This window comes from Salmo trutta, chromosome 13, assembly GCF_901001165.1.
Source record: "Salmo trutta chromosome 13, fSalTru1.1, whole genome shotgun sequence".
NCBI classification, from domain to species: Eukaryota; Metazoa; Chordata; class Actinopteri; order Salmoniformes; family Salmonidae; genus Salmo; species Salmo trutta.
Genome location: NC_042969.1, coordinates 22,685,917 through 22,708,908, shown reverse-complemented (window position 1 = coordinate 22,708,908; position 22,992 = coordinate 22,685,917). Strand labels below are relative to the sequence as shown.

Below are 22,992 nucleotides of genomic sequence, written 5' to 3'. Positions count from 1 at the left end.
GGAGCTATACCTAGCAAAGACTTATAGATGACCCGGAGCGAGTGTGTTTGGCGACGAATATGTAGCGAGGACCAGCCAACGAGAGCATACAGGTCGCAGTGGTGGGTGGTATATGGGGCGTTGGTGACAAAACAGATGGCACTGTGATAGACTGCATCCAATTTGCTGAGTAGAGTGTTGGAGGCTAATTTGTAAATGACATCGCCAAAGTCAAGGATTGGTAAGATTGTCAGTTTTACTAGGGTAAGTTTGGCAGCATGAGAGAAGGAGGCTTTTTGTGAAATAGGAAGCTGATTCTAGATTTAATTTTGGATTGGAGATGCTTAATGTGAGTCTAGAAGGCAAGTTTACAGTCTAGCCAGACACCTAGGTATTTATATTTGTCCACATATTCTAAGTCAGAACCGTCCAGAGTAGTGATGCTAGTCGGGCGGGCGGGTGCGGCAGCGATCGGTTGAAGAGCATGCATTTCGTTTTACTAGCATTTAAGAGCAGTTGGAGGCCACGGAAGGAGTGTTGTATGGCGTTGCAGCTCGTTTGGAGGTTTGTTAATACAGTGTCCAAAGAAGGGCCAGATGTATACAGAATGGTGTCGTCTGCGTAGAGTTGGATCAAAGAATCACCCACAGCAAGAGCGACATCATTGATATATACAGGGAAAAGAGTCGGCCTGAGAATTGAACCCTGTGGCACCCCCATAGAGACTGACAGAGGTTCGGACAACAGGCCCTCCGATTTGACACTCTGAACTCTATCTGAGAAGTAGTTGGTGAACCAGGCAAGGCAGTCATTAGAGAAACTAAGGCTGCTGAGTCTGCCGATAAGAATACGGTGATTGACAGAGTTGAAAGCCTTGGCCAGGTCGATGAAGACGGCTGCACAGTACTGCCTTTTATCGATGGCGGTTATGATATCGTTTAGGACCTTGAGCGTGGCTGCGTGGGGGTTGGGGTAGCCAGGACCTTGAGCGTGGCAGCGTGGGGGTTGGGGTAGCCAGGTGGAAAGCATGACCAGCCGTAGAGAAATGCTTATTGAAATTCTTGATTATCGTGGATTTATCAGTGGTGACAGTGTTTCCTAATCTGAGTGCAGTGGGCAGCTGGGAAGAGGTACTCTTATTCTCCTTGGAAAGTTTGTATGGATGTAAAACCCTCCATATTCTGCGTAGTTTTAGTATTACATCCCCACAGGAAACAATTATGGTGGCTGTAAGTGTATTTAGACATAGCCTATTTAAAACAAGTTGTTCTGTTTAAAATTTGATTTGAACTATTCACTCTTTTTAGGCCTTGTCAATAATGAATTTAATCTTGCTTATTGACAACATTTGGCATGTCCATGTTCAGCCATAATGCAATTTACAGTAGGCCTAGCCCCTATCAGTGTGAATGTTATGTAAACTGTATATTTCCACAATGAAGCCATGAAATTACTAAAACAATGTTGACTGCAAATAGATTCAAGTTAACATATATAGCAAATATGGGATAGGTGTACATTTTGTTATTTAGTTTCTGTAAGCTGTTTAACAAACTATAACGGACTAACATTGGAATTGGAGTTGATTCCAAGGTAAAACATCAAAGACCATACATTTACAACTTGAAGCAACCACATATTTTGCCATGGACCACATTCTGATTGACCAGTGAGGGGCCAAGCCTCAACACACCCACAACTTGTTTATTCATCAAAACCCAGCCCTTTCACGCCAACGGTAACAACTGAGCTGATAATTGTGGTTGTGAAAATAGCTCAAATATTTCTGACACCCCCCGAACCTATAGCGCTACCGCCAGAGCTTAGGTTGACCGTTGCGTTGTTGCGTTAGGTTTGTTAAAATAGAGCCGTTAAGCAGACCCCTGTGGATTTCTTGTCTATTGTCCAGGACTTATTTTTCACTAAATATCCTAAAATAAAAACTTTGACTATAATTTCTCTGATCATTCAGCAAGTTCCCCGATCAGCATCCAGCTCAATGTCATTGTGAATAGGCTTAGAAGTTCTTTCAAAGAGATAAATAAAATGGTGATTAAATGCATCAATGATGGATTTTTTCCGTAACAAGGCCAGTGAATTCATTTGTTGTGGCAGAGAGGATGATTTGGTCTATAAAAAAGGACTATCTTAACATAAATCTCATTCAATATATGTTTATATGTTAGCGTACTGTAAAATAAGAAAGAAGGTATTCTGTCATATATGGTTTTCTCCTGTGCATGTTTAATATCAAATCAGATACCAGATGTGGCTAATACAGGCCATGGTTTTAAATGACAATTTTGGTTCTTATTGCGTTTTTTCCCCTCCAGCCAGTGGCAGGCCGCCTGCTAATCAGGAGCCAATCAGGAGAGAGGGCCACAGGAAGGGCTCCGTGGTCAATGTGAACCCCACCAACATCAAACCCCAGAGTGATACCCCCGAGATCCGCAAGTACAAGAAGAAGTTCAACACCGAGATCCTCTGTGCTGGCCTGTGGGGTAAGCAGCAGTTTAACACCCAGTCGACCCCTAGCCCCTATCCCCTAGAAGCACACCTTTATAATAGCATTTTTTAAAATGTATTTGTATTTTTATTATTAACCCCTCCACCACCAACCCTTTTCTGAGAACAAATATTTTTTCTTTTTTTTACAGCTTTTTTGCTATATATATGTATGTATGTATGTATGTATGTATGATGTATGTATGTATGTATGATGTATGTATGTATGTATGTATGTATTATTGTTCAAAAGTTTGGGGTCACATAGAAATGTCCTCGTTTTTGAAAGAAAAGCAAATTTCTGGTCCATTAAAATAACATCAAATTGATCGGAAGTACAGTGTAGACATTGTTAATGTTGTAAATGACTATTGTAGCAGGAAATGGCTGATTTTTAATGTCATATCTACATAGGCGTACAGAGGCACATTATCAGCAACCATCACTCCTGTGTTCCAATGGCACGTTGTGTTAGCTAATCCAAGTTTATAATTTTAAAAGGCTAATTGATCATTAGAAAACCCTTTTTCAATTATGTTAGCACAGCTGAAAACTGTTGTTCTGATTAAAAAGAAGCAATAAAACGGGCCTTCTTTATACTAGTTGAGTATCTGGAGCATCAGCATTTATGGTTTTGATTACAGGCTCAAAATGGCCAGAAACAAAGGCTTTCTTCCAAAACTCGTCAGTCTATTCTTGTTCGGAGAAATTAAGGCTATTCCATGCGAGAAATTGCCAAGAAACTGAAGATCTCGTACAACGCTGTGTACTACTCCCTTCACAGAACAGTGCAAACAGGCTCTAACCAGAATAAAAAGAGGAGTGGGAGGCCCTGCCTTACAACTGAGCAAGAGGACAAGTACATTAGAGTGTCTAGTTTGAGAAACAGATGCCTCATAAGTCCTCAACTGGCAGCTTTATTAAATAGTACCCACAAAACACCAGTTTCAATGTCAACAGTGAAGAGACTCCAGGATGCTGGCCTTCTTGGCAGAGTTCCTCTGTCCGGTGTCTGTGTTCTTTTGACCATCTTAATCTTTTATTTTTATTGGCCAGTCTGAGATATGGCTTTTTCTTTGCAACTCTGCCTAGAAGGCCAGCATCCCGGAGTCGGCCTCTTCACTGTTGACGTTGCGACTGGTGTTTTGCTTACTTACGAGCCACTAACCAACGATGCAGATTCCAAAAAATATGGATAAGAATAAGAAATAAAAGTAACAAGTAATTAAAGAGCAGCAGTAAAATAACAATAGCGAGATTAACACCCAATCTGCTCCTAACCCCTATCCCTAGACACTTATTGTCAGGATTGGATAGGTATTGCCGTAATATGATAATAGCTCTACCTTACAATGGTGTCTAGAGTGTATTAGCAATAGAGGTATATTTGGGAATGGCCATCTTTTATGTATAGTACAGTATGCTTGTGTCTCAAATTGCATCCTATATCCTATATAGTACACTTCTTATGATCAGGTCCCATAGGGCTCTGGTCAAAAGTAGTGCACTATAGAGGGAATAGGGTGCCATTTGGAACAGGGACTATGCTTGCTGGGGCTTGTGATGTTGAGACTAACACAGTGGTGTGTTGGTCCAGGTGTGAACCTGCTGGTGGGGACAGAGAATGGTCTGTGGCTGCTGGACAGGAGCGGTCAGGGGAAGGTCTACTCTCTGATCAGCAGAAGACGCTTCCAACAGATGGACGTTCTGGAGGGCCTCAACGTGCTCATCACCATCTCAGGTAGTTAGCGTAGTGCTGCCATACACAAGAATATACAGTACCGTATATACACTCACACAGAGATAGACACACACACAGATGTTTCATTTATTTTTATTTAACTAGGCAAGTCAGTTAACTAGGCAAGTTAACTGACCTTCCAGTTACTGGCCTAATGCTCTAACCACTAGGCTACCAGCCACCCTGTAGGTATATTCTGTCTTGAAATTTTTTTTTGCACATACTTTTGCAGCCAACTTTGTCACCCTCTAAACTCCATCACTATCCCGTTTGTCAGGTAAAAAGAACAAGCTGAGGTTGTACTACCTGTCGTGGCTGCGGAACAAGATCCTTCGGAATGACCCAGAGGTGGAGAAGAGGCAGGGCTGGACCTCTGTAGGGGACCTGGAAGGATGTGTGCACTACAAAGTTGGTGAGTATACACTACCTGGCCTTAGATCATGATAGCATTACTGCTGATTTTTTGGGGATCAATCTTCCATCTTATTGCCTGACAGTCCTATACAGATGTTAGGTCTTAATTTTTTATTTCACCTTTATTTAACCAGGTAGGCCAGTTGAGAACAAGTTCTCATATACAACTGCGACCTGGCCAAGATAGAGCAATTTGAGCCAGTTTACTACGGCAGGAAAATAATCTTCTGCAACAGGGTGATCAAATTAAGATTCTACATCTCGAGACCATAAGGTTCTATCTGAAATCTTTGTCAAAAATGAGTTACTCACATACAGTGCATTGGGAAAGTATTCAGACCCCTTGACTTTTTCAAAGATTTCTTACATTACAGCCTTATTCTAAAATTGATTAAATTGTTTTTTTTCTTCATCAATCTATGCACAATACCCCATAATAAAAAAACAAAACCAGATTTTGGGGAATTTCTGCAAATGTATTAAAACAAAAGAACTGAAATATCACATTTACATACTGTAAGTATTCAGACTCTTTACTCAGTACTTTGTTGAAGCACCTTTGGCAGTGATTACAGTCTCGAGTCTTCTTTGGTATGACGCTACAAGCTTGCCACACTTGTATTTGAGGAGTTTCTCCCATTCTTCTCTGCAGATCCTCTCAATCTCTGTCAGGTTGGATGGGGAGTGTTGCTGCACAGGTTATTTAAGGTATCTCCAGAGAGGTTTGATTGGGTTCAAGTCCAGGCTCTGGCTGGGCCACTCAGGGACATTCAGAGACTTGTCCCGAAGCACTCCTGCGTTGTCTTGGCTGTGGGCTTAGGGTCGTTGTCCTGTTGGAATGTGAACCTTCGCCCCCCAGTGTGAGGTCCTGAGCGCTCTGGATCAGGTTTTCATCAAGGATCTCTCTGTACTTTGCTCCGTTCATATTTCCCTCGATCCTGACTAGTCTCCCAGTCCCTACCACTGAAAAACATCCCCACAGCTTGATGCTGCCACCACCATGCTTCACCGTAGGGATGGTGGCAGGTTTCCTCAAGATGTGACGCTTGGCATTCAGGCCAAAGAGTTCAATCTTGGTTTCATCAGACCAGAGAATCTTGTTTCTCATGGTCTGAGAGTCCTTTAGGTACTGGTTGTCCTTCTGGAAGGTTCCCCGATCTCCACAGTGGAACTCTGGAGCTCTGTCAAAGTGACCATCAGGTTCTTGGTCACCTACCTGACCAAGGCCCATCTCCCTCGATTGTTAAGTTTGGCCAGGTGGCCATCTCTAGGAACAGTCTTGGTGGTTCCAAACTTCTTCCATTTAAGAATGATGGAGGCCACTGTGTTCTCGGGTACTTCAATGCTGCAGAAAAGTTTTGGTACCCTTCCCCAGATCTGTGCCTGGACACAATCCTGTCTCAGAGCTCTATAGAGAATTCATTCGACCTCATGGCTTGGTTTTTGCTCTGATATGCACTGTCAACTTTGGGACCTTATATAGACAGGTGTGTGCCTTTCCAAATCATGTCCAATCAATTGAATTTACCACAGGTGGACTCCAATCAAGTTGTAGAAACATCCCAAGGATGATCAATGGAAACAGGATGCACCTGAGCTCAAATTCTCATAGCAAAGGGTCTGAATACTTATGTAAATTAGGTATTTCCAATTTTTTTATATACATTTGCGAACATTTCTAAAAACCTGTTTTCGCTTTGTCATTATGGGGTATTGTGAGTAAATTGATTAGGAAAATGTTTTATTCAATCCATTTTCGAATAAGGCTGTAACGTAACAAAATGTGGAAAAATGGAAAGGGTCTGAATACTTTCCGAATGCACTGTTTAATAGATATTTAGATGGTTCTTCATATGTCTGTGAAGTTCGATTTTTGAGATTGACATTTAAGAGCCATAAGGTTCTATCTGTGATTGCACCCCCCTAAAAAAAACAGATTTACAAATGTCTCAGGATTTTGAAACTCTGCACTTCAGGTACCTTTAAGGGAGGAACTTAATGGGTTATGAAAGAAGAATTCACTACAAAACAGTTCTGAGATCTGTGATGTGAAAACTTTGATGCTCAATATCTCAGAACTATTCTTTGCACAGATAGAACCTCACGATCTGTATGAACAATGTTAAAACCGTTGACACGTTACTGCTTATCAAAGGTCTTTGTGTTGTGATATACAGAAAGCAATGGGTATAAGACAAGAAAAAAACTATTTCAATATGTATCTATTCTCTGTCTGACTCCTTTATATGAGAGAGAGAGAGAGAGAGGGAGAGAGAGAGAGAGAAAAATATATATATATGACTGTCAGTGTGCAGTGTTGAGCTCAGCAGATGTGAGCCTCTCTTTCCTGTGACTCTTCCTGCTGTTAGTTACAGAGTGAGGACATCTTAGGGACTCCAACCCAGGAAGGATATGATGTCATAGGGACACACACTGTCCTTCCCAGCACTCCCCTCAGAATTGTTTCTCATAGTCGGAGGCATGCTGCTATTGCCTCAGTGAAAGGCAATGGGCTTCCGGCCTTTCAAAGTGTAGTTATCAGAAGGGTTGCATCCCAAAAGTAGTGCACTATATAGGGAATAGGGTGCCATTTGGGACGCAACCAAAAACCTCTTTGTTGAGATTGTCTAATGATCATTAGTTCAAGACCACTGACATATTAGTGTTACAGACTGATGTAGTGTAATAAGCCTTTATCTTGTTCTGTTTCCAGTATGAGAGAGATCCCTAATCCTCATTGAAAATCCCTGCTCTTTGTTACATGCAATTTCAGTTCGATATGAGAAGATTAAGTTCCTGGTGATTGCCTTGAAGAATGCTGTGGAGGTGTACGCATGGGCTCCCAAACCTTACCATAAGTTCATGGCTTTCAAGGTCAGCTTGACAACACTGTCCTAGTTCTGAACCCTCCTCAGTGGCTCGCTCTAGTTCTAACACATCTCTCTGTGATGAACATGTTTGAACTCTTTCTACTCACTGCACAGAGAATATCATCAAAGATATGAAATAGACTAACCCCAGGAGTCACTATGAGTTGGCGCCTACTGTCATTACTAATATCAGGACCAGAGTATGTCCTGGCCCTGTCTTGACCAGGAACAACTCTGGCCCCTGGTTATGGACTATACTCCTGGCCCTGTGTCTTGACCAGGAACAACTCTGGCCCCTGGTTATGGACTATACTCCTGGCCCTGTGTCTTGACCAGGAACAACTCTGGCCCCTGGTTATACTCCTGGCCTTAGATACAGTATGACTTAATGTACAGTGGCAAGAAAAGGTATGTGAACATTTTGGAAATACCTGGATTTCTACATAAATTGGTCATGAAATTTGATCTGATATTCATCTAGGTCACAACAATAGACAAACATAGTCTGCTTAAACTAATAACACAAACAATTATACATTGTCATGTTTTTATCGAGCACACCGTGTAAACATTCACAGTGTAGGGTGTAAAAAGTATGTGAACCCTTGGATTTAATAACTGATTGACCCTCCTTTGGCAGCATTAACCTCAACCAAACGTTTTCTGTAGTTGCGGATCAGACCTGCACAACGGTCAGGAGGAATTTTGGACCATTCCTCTTTACAAAACTGTTTCAGTTCAGCAATATTCTTGGGATATCTGGTGTGAAGTGCTCTCTTGAGGTCATGCCACAGCATCTCAATCGGGTTGAGGTCAGGACTCTGACTGGGCCACTCCAGAAGGCGTATTTTCTTCTGTTGAAGCCATTCTGTTGTTGATTTACTTCTGTGTTTGGGTTGTTGTCCTGTTGCATCACCCAACTTCTTTTGAGCTTCAATTAGCGAACAGATAGCCTAACATTCTCCTGCAAAATGTCTTGATTAACTTGGGAATTCATTTTTCCGCCGATGATAGCAGGCTGTCCAGGCCCTGAGGCAGCAAAGCAGCACCAAACAGTTGGGATGAGGTTTTGATGTTGGTGTGTTGTGCCTTTCTTTCTCCACTCAGGTTTGTGTGTTCCTTCCAAACAACAACTGTAGTTTCATCTGTCCACAGAATATTTTGCCACTAGCGCTGTGGAACATCCAGGTGCACTTTTGTAAACTTCAGACGTGCAGCAATGGCTTCTTCCGTGGTGTCCTCCCATGAACACCATTCTTGTTTAGTGTTTTACGTATCGTAGACTCGTCAACAGAGATGTTAGCACGTTCCAGAGATTTCTGTAAGTCTTTATCTGACACTCTAGGATTCTTCTTAACCTCATTGAGCATTCTGCACTGTGCTCTTGCAGTCATCTTTGCAGAATGGCCACTCCTTGGCAGAGTAGCAACAGTGCTGAACTTTCTGCTTCTTGTAAATAACAAACAGATATTTTGTGAGTGTTTTTTATAAGGCAAGGCAGCTCTAACAAACATCTCCAATCTCTTGATTGGACTCCAGGTTAGCTGACTCCTGACTCCAATTAGCTTTTGGAGAAGTCATTAGCCTAGGGGTTCACATACTTTTTCCAACCTACACTGAGAATGTTTAAATTATGTATTCAATATAGACAAGAAAAATACAATAATTTGTGTGTTATTAGTTTAAGCAAACTATGTTTGTCTATTTGTGTGACTTAGATGAAGATCAGATCAAATTTGATGACCAGTTTATGCAGAAATCCAGGTAATTCCAAAGGGATCACATACTTTTTCTTGCCACTCTCTGGGTTATGACATAAGACATGTTGACTCTCCCTAAGTCATTCCTCATGTCTGTCCTTGTTGTGTGTGTCCGGTACAGTCGTTCGGCTCGCTCCCCCAGAGGCCTCTGTCCGTGGACCTGACGGTGGAGGATGGACAGAGACTTAAGGTCATCTACGGCTCCCTGTCGGGCTTCCACGCCATCGATGTTGACTCGGGGACGCCCTATGACCTCTACCTGCCCACGCATGTAAGTCCCCCACCCCCAACTCTGCCCAAAGCCTCCTCTAAGCTCTCCCCAGTCTCCTCTAACCTCTCCCCAGCCCCCTCCACCCTCTCCCCAGCTCAGCCTCCTCTCCTCTCTCCCTTTAGGGCCATGCAGCCTGGGTCTCTGTGTCTCTGTTCTCTAGCAGCTAAACCGCTCCTTTTCTCTGCACCCACGCCACTCAGCTCTTATAGTGAACTTTTGTTCCGACTCAGAGTCGATGTGGGTAGAAGCTGTTTGTCATCACAGCCAGTTGACTCATTACAGGATTATTGACAGGATGTGTTTGTGTTTAAGCCAGGCCTGATATTGTCAGTGTCTGACCTTGTGGCAAAAGCCTTTTGGCATTTCTGTCTTTTGTAAATTGATTTCTCAAAAAGCCTCTCTTAGAAATTCTGCTTCGTCACAGTATAAGCTCAAACATCACTTACCTCAAAGCAAAGGAGATTCCGTACATTTAGGGAACTTTCCCTTCTTGGGAGCAAACAGATTTACTGAAAAATAACTCAATAATCAGTCCATTAATCGACCTTGGTCACAACAGTTGTCTGAAGATACAGGGAGGTAAGACCTGGTCAGAAATTCATGATTCGTTCATCTCCATGGCAGCTGTGTTTGTCAGTCTGCCAGGAGGTGAACAAGGCTGAGGATGACTAGCCAGCTGGACCAGGTGATGGATCTCGTTATTGCCTTTAACCCCTCTAAGAGGCTCAAGGTGTAGCAGAGCGGAGCACAATGGTGCAGAGTTTTGCAGTCTTAGACACTGTTGACAGGGGAGCCGAGGCAGCCTCTACTGCTACTGATGAGAATCACACAGACAGACACACACACACACACACACATCCACACACTGCTGCAGACACACAACCACACACACGCACACAGCTGCAGAGAGCTGCTGGGAGCTGACAGCCAGAGCAGAGGGAAAACACTATCCCAAGGAAATTAGCTCTATTACACACACACACACACACACACACATACACACACACACACACACACACACACACACACACACACACACACACTCCCCAGTGTGCCAGTTCCCAGTGCTGTGCCCAGAGGTGTGATGTGGCTGTATCCCACTTCTCCCACTGTGCTGGCCCACAAAGCTATCATTGGCTGCTTCCCTTTGGCCCCAGTTTCCATCCATGTGTGCTACTTTTCACCAGATAGATAGCTCTAAGTACACCTCGGCAGCGCTGGCTAACCATGTGCCTGCTAAACGGACCTGACATTTTTTCTGATAAAACTTTTTTCTGATATATTTTCACTCCATAATACTGGTATTTTACCCTGCAGCGGAAGAGAAGGGTCCTTCTCTTTTACCCGATCACTCACTCTCACTCTCATATTCACTCTCTCTTACTGATAATCTCTGGTTCGCTCATTCTCGCCTTCACACACGCTCACACACACCTTTTCTCCCACGTATGTTCTCCATGTTGACTGCTGTTGATGATGAGATGATCAGGATACCGAGACAGCGGATTAAGATAGCGCTGCGTCTGTGGATGCCTGTGTTGATGCTGAGGATTGTGGTGGCACAGCCACAGCAGCACGTGGACAGCGGGGTGCAGCTGGGGAGACAGGCTTCCGGCCGGGCAAGTATGGGGATCCTTACACTGGTCCTGTGGTGACTAACACTGGTCCTGTGGTGACTGTGACTTACTGTACATAGAGCTTTTGGGGTTGTTTGAGGTGTTGGTTTGTTTTGGGACTTTCTACCTGCTGTTTAAGCCACTAGTCTAAGCCAGTATGGACTCGCTTATAGCAGCTCTCATATGGAAAGACTTTTTAATAATCTTCTTATGCAAAGAGGTATTTTTGGGTTATTGTGGATCACCTTAGGTATTAGAATGTTGTGTATGTATGAATGATGCAGCCAAAGACTTGTTACAAAACTGTTGCATCCTCATAGAGATAACAGACACTGTCTCCTTGTTTGAATGTGGGCCGTTATGCAAGTGCTTGTGAGAGACCTGGGGGGTCAGAAGTGGTTCCTTTCTCCTTCTCGCTGCTTCCTCCTCCTCCTCACTGCCACTCGCTGCCTCCTCCTCCTCACTGCCACTCGCTGCCTCCTCCTCACTGCCACTCACCGCCTCTTCCTCCTTCTCACCACCGCCTCCTCACTGCCATATGCTGCCTCCTCCTTCTCCTCACTGCCTTCTCCTCCTCACTACCACTCGCTGCCTCCTCCTCCTCACTGCCACTCGCTGCCTCCTCCTCCTCACTGCCACTCGTTTCCTTCTCCTTCTCACTGCCAAGAGGCGGTTCAGTGGTTATATAGCTTTGAATCACATCTCAGGGGAGCTCACCAGCCATAGAAACAACATTCATGTGGGTACCTAAGTTGTATTCTGATGCCAGGAGAGCAAGAGCTGAGCACTGAGCGTGTTTGGCAAATTAGTTTGTAATTAGAGAATTTAAGTGAAGACATTGTGTGCCGATTAATTAGCTGAGACATTCTAATTAATTAAGCCGTGTCGTCACCCTCTCTCTGTTGCTGCCTGTAGTCAGTGGCTGGGCGGATTCAACATAGTGAGCGAGAAAGGGGATGTGAAATTATGGAATGGAGGAGCGATATACACAGTTTATTAGGTACACCATCCCATTCACAAAAATGGATCGCTCCTACAGACAGTGAGTCAAGTGGCCATGGCTTGCTATATAAAGAAGGCAGACAGGCATTGAGGCATTCAGTTACTGTTCTGTTGAATGTTACAATGGGAAAAACATTTGACCTAAGTGACTTTGAGCATGTTTTGATCATTGATGCCAGGCACGCCTGATCCAGTTCACTGAGTGTGAATCAGCCTCTTATCAAATGGAATTAACCGAGATGGTTTCATGGAGGGAAAGTGGGTCGATCGAGGCAATAAAACTTTGTTTTATTAGACAATGTTAGTTTGTGTATTAGGAGGATTACAACTGGTGATGGGGATGGGGCTGTATGATTATAGCTGTTGCTTCTAGAGATGGAGAGGTTTGGAGTGAGAGTGCTGTGCTGTGCTGCACTTCCAGTGGTCGGCAAGTCAAGTAGATGGTTATTTTCCAACGGACAGAATGATAACTGATACAGTATAACACTATACTACAGATAGAGACACTATAGAAATCATCCAGGTTGTGCCCCAAATGACACCCTATTCTGCTTGGGCTCTGGTCAAATATAGTGCACCAGATAGGGGATAGGGTGCCACTTTATCATCATCGCATCTGACAGTCTTTTGTGTCTGTCTCAGATCCAAGGTGTGATCCGGCCTCATGCCATCATCATCCTACCCAACAGCAGTGGCATGGAGGTGCTGGTGTGTTACGAGGACGAGGGGGTTTACATAGACACCTACGGACGCATCACCAAGGAGACAGTGCTGCAGTGGGGAGAGATGCCTGCATCTGTCGGTGAGGTTATGTACATCGTACACACTCACCCAATCAACACCTGCAGGCTGTGTGTGTGTGTGTGTGTGTGTGTGTGTGTGTGTGTGTGTGTGTGTGTGTGTGTGTGTGTGTGTGTGTGTGTGTGTGTGTGTGTGTGTGTGTGTGTGTGTCTTGAGAGAGGGGAGAGAGAGATATTCCACTTCCACTCAGAATGAAAAATGCTTCTATCTTTGATAGACTGCAGACCCCCACCATTTAAACAATAGAACGTCTCTTCTATCGTCCCTTTTTGTTATGCAGCAGCCAGGAAGTAACCGTTGTCAATTGTGCTTGGAGCACTGGGTGCAAAGAGGAGTCAAGCTGGATCCAACCCCTCTAGACAGATTTGGGACAATAAAAATAAGATGTTCTGTTAGACTGTTTTAGTTGGGGCCATTGGCCAGGTCATTATTCAAGGGGAAGGGTTATCTGTGAGGAATAGATTACAGACAGGACAGCGCTCAGCCAAGCCCGGACCGGAGTATATACAGTGTAAATAAACTCAGTCCAGACCAGAGTATATAGAGTATAAATAAACTCAGTCCAGACTAGAGTATATAGAGTATAAATAAACTCAGTCCAGACCAGAGTACACAGAGTATAAATAAACTCAGTCCAGACCAGAGTACATAGAGTATAAATAAACTCAGTCCAGACCAGAGTACACAGAGTATAAATAAACTCAGTCCAGACCAGAGTACATAGATTATAAATAAACTCAGTTCAGACCAGAGTATATAGAGTATAAATAAACTCAGTCCAGACCAGAGTATATAGAGTATACAGTAACAGTCAAAAGTTTGGACACACCTACTCATTCAAGGGTTTTTCTTTATTTTTACTATTTTCTGCATTGTAGAATAATAGTTAAGACATCAAAACTATGAAGTAACACATATGGAATCATGTAGTAACCAAAAAAGTGTTAAACAAATCTTGAGATTCTTCAAAGTAGCCTACCTTTCCCTTGATGACAGCTTTGCACACTCTTGGCATTCTCTCAACCAGCTTCATGAGGTAGCCACCTGGAATGCATTTCAATTAACAGGTGTGCCTTGTTAAAAGTTAATTTGAGGAATTTCTTTCCTTTTTAATGCGTTTGAGCCAATCAGTTGTGTTGTGACATGGTAGGAGTGGTATACAGAAGATATCCCTATTTGGTAAAAGACCAAGTCCATATTATGGCAATAACAGCTCAAATAAGCGAAGAGAAACGACAGTCCATCATTACTTTAAGACATGAAAGTCAGTCAATGCGGAAAAGTTCAAGAACTTTAAAAGTTTTTTCAAGTGCAGTCGGAAAAACCATCAAGTGCTATGATGAAACTGGCTCTAAAGAGCACCGCCACAGGAAAGGAAGACCCAGAGTTACCTCTGATGCAGAGAATAAGTTCATTAGAATTAACTGCACTTCAGATTGCAGACCAAATAAATGCTTCAGAGTTCAAGAAACAGACACATCTAGTAACAGGAAGAATATGACACTTTAAAAAAATATCTGACAAGCAAGCACTGAGATATGGAATGTTTGGGAATGCATAGAATGTTTGGGAATGATGAATACTAAGGCATTTGTGAAAATTCTATAGCAATATGGAGTGGGAAAACCGCTGGGCATTTTGACAATGAATAGACACTGCAGTAAATAAAACCTAATAAAAACTTCTGTCACGTCCAAGACCGGAGTCTACGCAGGCAGTCTCACCAAGAGACTGTGTGAATCAGGCCTTCATGGTCAAATTGCTGCAAAGAAACCACTACTAAAGGACACCAATAAGAAGAAGAGGCTTGCTTGGGCCAAGAAACATGAGCAATGGACATTAGACCAGTGGAAATCTGCCCTTTGGTCTGATGAGTCCAACTTTTAGATTTTTGGTTCAAACCGCTGTGTCCTTTGTGAGACGCAGAGTAGGTGAACAGATGATCTCTGCATGTGTGGTTCCCACCATGAAGCATGGAAGAGGAGGTGTGATGGTATGGGGGTGCATTGCTGGTGACACTGTCAGTGGTTTATTTAGAATTCAAGGCACTCAACCGGCATGGCTACCACAGCATTCTGCAGCGATACTCCATCCCATCTGGTTTGCACTTAGTGGGACTATCATTTGTTTTTCAAAAGGACAATGACCCGAAATACACCTCCAGGCTGTGTAAGGGCTATTTGACCAAAGGAGAGTGATGGTGCTGCATCAGATGACCTGGCCTCCACAATCAGCCGACCTCAACCCAATTGAGATGGTTTGGGATGAGTTGGACCGTAGAGTGAAGGAAAAGCAGCCAACAAGTGCTCAGCATATGTGGGAACTCCTTCATGACTGTTGGAAAAGCATTCCTCATGAAGCTGGTTGAGAGAATGCCAAGACTGTGCAAAGCTGTCATCAAGGCAAAGGGTGGCTACTTTGAAGAATCTCAAATATAAAATAGATTTTGATTTGTTTAACACTTTTTTGGTTACTACATGATAGCATATGTGTTATTTCATAGTTTTGATGTCTTCACTATTATTCTACAATGTAGAAAATAATCAAAATAAAGAAAAAACCTTGAACGAGTAGGTGTGTCCAAACTTTTGACTGGTACTGTAAATAAACTCAGCCCAGACCAGAGTATATACAGTACCTTCAGAAAGTATTCCTACCCCTTGTCTTATTCCACATTTTGTTGTGTTACCGCCTGAATTATTACCCATCTACACACAGTGCCCCATAATGACAAAGTGAAAACTTGTTTAAAATTGTTTTACAAATATATTGAGAATGAAATGCAGAAATATCTCATTTACTATGTCTTCACACCACTGAGTCAATACATGTTAGAATCACCTTTGGCAGTGATTACAGATTTGAGTCTTTCTGGTTAAGTCTTTAAGAGCTTTGCACACCTGGATTGTACAATATTTGTACATACTTTTTTAAATTCTTCAAGCTCTGTCAAGTTGGTTGTTGATAATTCAAGACAAAGGAAATGATTGTGGACTACAGGAAAAGAAGGACCGAGCACGCCCCATTTTCATCGACTGGGCTGTAGTGGAGCAGGTTGAGAGCTTCAAGTTCCTTGGCGTCCACCTCACCAACAATCTAACATGGTCCAAGCACACCAAGACAGTCGTGAAGAGGGCACGACAAAACCTATTCCCCCTCAGGAGACTGAAAAGATTTGCCATGGGTCCTCAGATCCTCAAAAAGTTCTACAGCTGCACCATCGAGAGCATCCTGACGGGTTACATCACTGCCTGGTATGGCAACTGCTCGGCCTCCGACCGCAAGGCACTACAGAGGGTAGTGCGTACGGCCCAGTACATCATTGGGGCCAAGCTTCCTGCCATCCAGGAACTCCATACCAGGCGGTGTCAGATGAAGGCCCTAAAAATTGTCAAAGACTCCAGCCACCCTAGTCATAGACTGTTCTCTCTGACAGCTTATTTCACTTATAATTCACTGTATAACAATTCCACTGGGTCAGAAGTTTACATACATTAAGTTGACCCTGCCTTTAAACATCTTGGAAAATTCCAGAAAAAGTTGTCATGGCTTTAGAAGCTTCTGATAGGATAATTGACATAATTTGAGTCAATTGGAAGTGTACCTGTGGATGTATTTCAAGGCCTACCTTCAAACTCAGTGCCTCTGCTTGAAATCATGGGAAAATCTAAAGTAACCAGCCAAGACCTCAGGAAAAAAAATGGTAGACCTCCACAAGTCTGGTTCATCCTTGGGAGCAATTTCCAAATGCCTGAAGGTACCATATCCATCTGTACAAACAATAGTACGCAAGTATAAACACCATGGGACCAAATATAACTGTTTGTCCATAATGACCATCGTTATGTTTGGAGGAAAAAAGGGGGAGGCTTGCAAGCCGAAGAGCACCATCCCAACCGTGAAGCACGGGGGTGGCAGCTTCATGTTGTGGGGGTGCTTTTGTAACCGATGTGAAATGGCTAGTTAGTTAGCGGTGGTGCGCGCTAATAGCGTTTCAATCAGTGACGTCACTCGCTCTGAGACTTGAAGTAGGGTTTCCCCTTGCGTTGCAAGGGCCGCGGCTTTTGTGGCGCGATGGGTAACGATGCTTCGTGGGTGTCAGTTGTTGATGTGTGCAAGGGTCCCTGGTTTGAGCCCAGGTTGGGGCGAAGAGAGGGACGGAACCTACACTGTTACACTTTGCTGCAGGAGGGACTGGTGCACTTCACAAAATGGATGGCATCATGAGACAGGAAAATTATGTGGATATATTAAAGCAACATCTCAAGACATCAGCCAGGAAGTTAAAGCTTGGTCGCAAATGGGTCTTCCAAATGGACAATGACCCCAAGCATACTTCCAAAGTTGTGGAAAAATGGCTTAAGGACAACAAAGTCAAGGTATTGGAGTGGCCATCAGAAAGCCCTGACCTCAATCTGATTGAAAATTTGTGTGCAGAACTGAAAAGGCATGTGAGAGCAAGGAGGCCTACAAACCTGACTCAGTTACACCAGCTTTATCAGGAGGAATGGGCCAAAATTCACCCAACTTATTGTGGGAAGCTTGTGGAAGGCTACCCAAAACATTTGACCCTAGTTAAACAATTTAAAGGCAATGCTACCAAATACTAATTGAGTGTATGTAAACTTCTGACCCACTGGGAATGTGATGAAAGAAATAAAAACGTAAATAAATCATTCTCTACTATTATTGACATTTCACATTCTTATAATAAAGTGGTGATCCTAACTGACCTAAGACAGGGAATTTTTACTAGGATTAAATGTCAGGAATTTCGAAAAGCTGAGTTTAAATGTATTTGGCTAAGGTGTATGTAAACTTCCGATTTCAACTGTATATATCACCTTAATTACCTCAACTAACCGGTGCCCCAGCACATGGACTCTGTACCCCCTGTATATAGCTTCGCTATTGTTATTTTACTGCTGCTCTTTAATTATTTGTTACTTTTATTTAAATTTTTTGTAGGTATTTTTCTTAACTGCATTGTTGATTAAGGGCTTGTAAGTAAGCATTTCACTGTAAGGTTGTATTCGGCGCATGTAACATAACATTTGATTTGATTTTGATTTTGATTTGATCATTGCTAGACAGCCATTTTCAAGTCTTGCCAAAGATTTTCAAGCAGATTTAAGTCAAAACTGTTACTCGGCCACTCAGGAACATTCAATGTTGTTTTGGTAAGCAACTCCAGTGTATATTTGACCTTGTGTTTTAGGTTATTGTCCTCCTGAAAGGTGAATTTGTCTCCCAGTGTCTGTTGGAAAGCAGACTGAACCAGGTTTTCCTCTCGGATTTTGCCTGTGTTTAGCTCCATTCCGTTTCTTTTTAGCCTAAAAAAAACTCCCTATTCCTTGCCGATGACAAGCATACCCATAACATGATGCAGCCACCACCACGCTTGAAAATATGAAAAGTGGTACTCAGTGATGTGTCGTGTTGGATTTTCCACAAACATAACACTTTTTTTATTCAGGACATTAAGTTAATTTCTTTGCAGTTTTACCTCATTGTCTAATTGCAAACAGGGTTCATGTTTTGAAATATTTGTATTTCTTTTTTCTCCCCAATTTCATGGTATCCAATTGATGGTTACAGTCTTGTCTCATCGCTGCAACTCCCATACGGACTCGGGAGAGGCGAAGGTCGAGAGCCGTGCGTCCTCCGAAACACAACCCAACCAAGCAGCACTGCTTCTTGACACAATGCCCACTTAACCCGGAAGCACCAATATGTCAGAGTTAACACCGTACACCTGGCGACCGTGTCAGTGTGCACTGCGTCACTAGTGCGCGATGGGACAAGGACATCCCTGCTGGCCAAACCCTCCCCTAACCCGGACAACGTTGGGCCAATTGTGCGCTGCCCCATGGATCTCCCGGTCGCGGCAGGCTGCGACAGAGCCTGGACTCGAACCGAGAATCTCTAGTGGCACTGTGATGCAGTGCCTTAGACCACTGCGCCACTACTTTTGCTATTCTTTTTTTGATAGTCTTCCCGGTTTTGACCCCTGCCTGACTCTGGACTACTTTCTCACCTGCCTGATCATCCTGCCTGCCCTGACCTTGATTCTGCCTTCCCTTTGGTACCTTTTGGACTCTGAACTGGTTTTGACCCTTTTGCCTGTCCACGACCATTCTCTTGCCTTCCCCTATTGGATGAATAAATATTGTAAGAATCCAACCATCTGCCTCCTGTGTCTGCATCTGGGTCTCGCCTTGTCTCATGATACCGGCAACTGAGTTTGGAAGAACGCCTGTATTGTTGTAGTGACTGGGTGTATCGATACACCATCCAATGTGTAATTAATAACTTCACCATGCTCAAAGGAATATTCAATGTCTGCTTTTTTACCCATCTACCAATAGGTGCTCTTCTTTATGAGGCATTGGAAAACCTCCCTGGTCTTTGTAGTTGAATCTGCGTTTGAAATTTACCGCTCGGCTGAGGGACCTTACAGATAATTGTACGTGTGGTTTACAGAGATGGGGGTAATCATATAAAAATCATGTTAGCCTGTATTATTGCACACAGAGTTAATCCATCCAACTAATTATGTGACTTGTTAAGCACATTTTTACTCCTGAACTTATTTAGGCTTGCCATAATACTTATTGACTTAATTAATTTCTAAAATTGTCCAAAAAAATGACAATCCCACTTTGACGTTATGGGGTATTGTGTGTAGGCCAGTGTCCAAAAAAAGTTCATCCATTTTCAATTTAGACTTTAACACAACAAAATGTGGAAAAAGTCCAGGGTTTGTGAATACTTCCTGAAGGCACTGTAGAACAGCTCAAAAGAGGAGAGTGGAAAAGTGTGCCTATTGATTTTCATCTCAAGATTGATTTACATGGCACTCATTGAGAGAGGCAGAAAGCCTTGGAGGGTCTAAAAGCCTTAGTGTGTGCTTCCCAAATGGTACCCCATTCCACATATTGTACAGTGCACTATTACCCTATTGGCCCTGGTCAAATGTAGTACACTATAAAGGGAATAGAGTGCCATAAATCCCTGGTGGTTTATGTGTGTATCTCCACAGCTTACCTGCAGTCCAACCAGGTGATGGGCTGGGGAGACAAAGCCATCGAGCTGAGGTCAGCTAACACAGGCAACCTGGAGGGAGTCTTCATGCACAAGAAGGCCCAGAAACTCAAGTTCCTTTGTGAGAGGAATGACAAGGTACGACAACATCCTGATATCACCAAAACACACCTTGGGCAAAGCTCACATGACACCCTCTTCCCTCCATATCACAGGGCTCTGGTAGATGTGAAAGGTTGTATGTTGTTCATAGTGTTGTAGGTGTTGAATATTATACTGTAAGTTATCATTTTTTTTAACTGATTGACCTATTTTCTGTGTGAAGGTGTTCTTTGCCACGGTGCAGTCTGGGGGTTGCAGCCAGATCTACTTCATGACACTGGGCCAAAACTCCCTGTTCAACTGGTGAGCTCTGGGGCTTAAAGACAACATACAGCGATCATCTCAGAAACAACATGAATTATACTCAAATACAGTCTTCTTAAACACTGAATTTACACTTTAGTAATACAGCTACAGAATCCCATGCATATGAGAATACAGTATTTGCAATCAGCATAAATTAAGTATTTTTGTGGCTAAGGCCACCACATTGGTTACAGGTCTCTAGCTATAGTACTTAAAATGGAACTGACAGCATTTAAGCGACACAAAATCTTGTTAAAATATGTTCATATACACCCCCAGGAAGAATATTCCATTTTTTTAAACATTTTCTGACAAGCGAGCACTTAGATATGGTCATTTAGATATTGAATGTTTGGGAATTCATAGAATGTTTGGGAATGAAGTATACTAAGGCATTTGTGAAAATTCTATAGCAATATGGAGTGGGAAAGCGGCCGGGCATTTTGACAATTAATAGACACTGCAGTAAATAAAACCTAATAAAAACATCTGTCACGTCCAAGACCGGAGTGTACGCAGACTGGTTCACCATAGCCAATCTTTCAACTGGCAGTAGCAACAGCTCGACTTTAGATCATTAGAACACATGGATTTCTGCAAATACGTAAATACCACAGGAGTCCTCTTACATTTGAGAACTTAGCAATCCTATTGATCAAACAACCATGAAAAGGTAGGCTCTCTCTCCCCCAGTTATGCACATCAACAACTAATGCTAGCCAGAGCAAGATGAGCTAAAATTTAACGTAGCAACATTAGATAAACCCTCTCAACCTTTTTCAGCTAATTACTTGTCAGAATTGCACTGATACATTATGGAGAATTGTACCGCTTGCCTGCCAATGCAATTAATTATTGTCCTAACCAAGCACCCAAGCTAACTGGTTAAAGTTGGCTGGCTTGCTAGCTAGCTACTTCCAGACATAAATGAGAGAACCTCACTCTGACCATTTTACTCGCCCTAGCAGAACGGGTTAGGCTGTTTACAAACACAAGAGATGTGCTAACTGGATAACAGTCGTTCAGGTTCTTGCTAGCTAACTAAATGACACCTGCATCTCTAGCTATGTATAGCCACCATAAACCGATATGAAGGGGAAAAGTCATTCACTCACCCACTCCTCCAATTACGTTACATGACATCCTCCTAGCAACTAGCTATCTAGCTAGCGTTAAGCTCTGTTTTTAGCTTGCTACATAAATAGATATGCTAGCCTATTAGCCATGATATGACTGACTTTTGATAATTTCCCTTGCTAGTTTGATTGTATTGACATTCCCAGCCTTAGTTACATTCGTCCGTTTTTGTCCAAAAAATTTGAGTAATTGAAACTGAAACAGAGCATCCCGAATGGAGGCAGCAAACAATTTACCCACCCAACCTGATAGCAATATTTTTGGGACTACCAGGAAATGTATTGGTTAATTATATTAATCATGCAGTGAACTGCATCCATCTATTCTGCTAACAATGCCTTAGTGTACGTCAAGAAATGTTGAGTCAAATAGAACCTATTTTTAAAACCTCTTATAAAGTTGGTTTTGTAGAAAAAACTGGGAATTTGATATTTTGGACTGATATTACGATTGTCTGTTTGTTTCATATCTGCAAAGTAGTTAAAACACTGTCAGTTCCACTTTAAGAAGTGAGTCTTGTGCCTTAAAGAAACGATTCACCCATTTTGAATGTTTTATCATATTTGTGCTTCTCTGAGCGATGTTCAAAACATTTCATGTTTTCATGTGTTTCTGAGCTATTCGTCATTTCAAAAATACAGTTGGTACGTGTCGCTGCACAGGGCTTCTTGTTTATATCTAGAAATATACCGGCAACCTACATTTGATAAAACCTCTTACATCTAGATGTTCCGCTAGCGGAACATCTGCTCCAATATCCAATGATGGGCGTGGCGCGAAATACAAATTCCTCTAAAATCCGAAAACTTCAATTTTTCAAACATATGACTATTTTACAGCATTTTAAAGACAAGACTCTCGTTAATCTAACCACACTGTCCGGTTTCAAAAAGGCTTTACAGCGAAAGCAAAACATTAGATTATGTCAGCAGAGTACCCAGCCAGAAATAATCACACACCCATTTTTCAAGCTAGCATATAATGTCACAAAAACCCAGAAGACAGCTAAATGCAGCACTAACCTTTGATGATCTTCATCAGATGACACACCTAGAACATTATGTTATAAAATACATGCATGTTTTGTTCAATCAAGTTCATATTTATATCAAAAAACAGCTTTTTACATTAGCATGTGACGTTCAGAACTAGCATACCCCCGCAAACTTCCGGGGAATTTACTAACAATTTACTAAATTACTCACGATAAACGTTCACAAAAAGCATAACAATTATTTTAAGAATTATAGATACAGAACTCCTCTATGCACTCGATATGTCCGATTTTAAAATAGCTTTTTGGTGAAAGCACATTTTGCAATATTCTAAGTACATAGCCCAGCCATCACGGGCTAGCTATTTAGACACCCGGCAAGTTTAGCCTTCACCAAAATCAGATTTACTATAAGAAAAATGGTCTTACCTTTCCTGTTCTTCGTCAGAA

General features: G+C 42.5%; 1 protein-coding gene across 2 annotated transcripts in view; it reads left to right on the top strand.

Annotated features, from left to right (window-relative positions):
- LOC115205462 (mitogen-activated protein kinase kinase kinase kinase 4-like) overlaps nucleotides 1-22,992 on the top strand; it is a 125,202-nt gene that overhangs the window by 100,608 nt on the left and 1,602 nt on the right. For both annotated transcript variants that reach the window (XM_029771459.1, XM_029771458.1), the window contains exons 25-32: nucleotides 2,313-2,480; nucleotides 4,082-4,225; nucleotides 4,503-4,637; nucleotides 7,413-7,513; nucleotides 9,391-9,540; nucleotides 12,801-12,960; nucleotides 20,002-20,141; nucleotides 20,329-20,408. In XM_029771459.1, coding sequence (XP_029627319.1) covers nucleotides 2,313-2,480; nucleotides 4,082-4,225; nucleotides 4,503-4,637; nucleotides 7,413-7,513; nucleotides 9,391-9,540; nucleotides 12,801-12,960; nucleotides 20,002-20,141; nucleotides 20,329-20,408 — 1,078 coding nt within the window. The remainder of the gene's footprint in view (nucleotides 1-2,312; nucleotides 2,481-4,081; nucleotides 4,226-4,502; nucleotides 4,638-7,412; nucleotides 7,514-9,390; nucleotides 9,541-12,800; nucleotides 12,961-20,001; nucleotides 20,142-20,328; nucleotides 20,409-22,992) is intronic.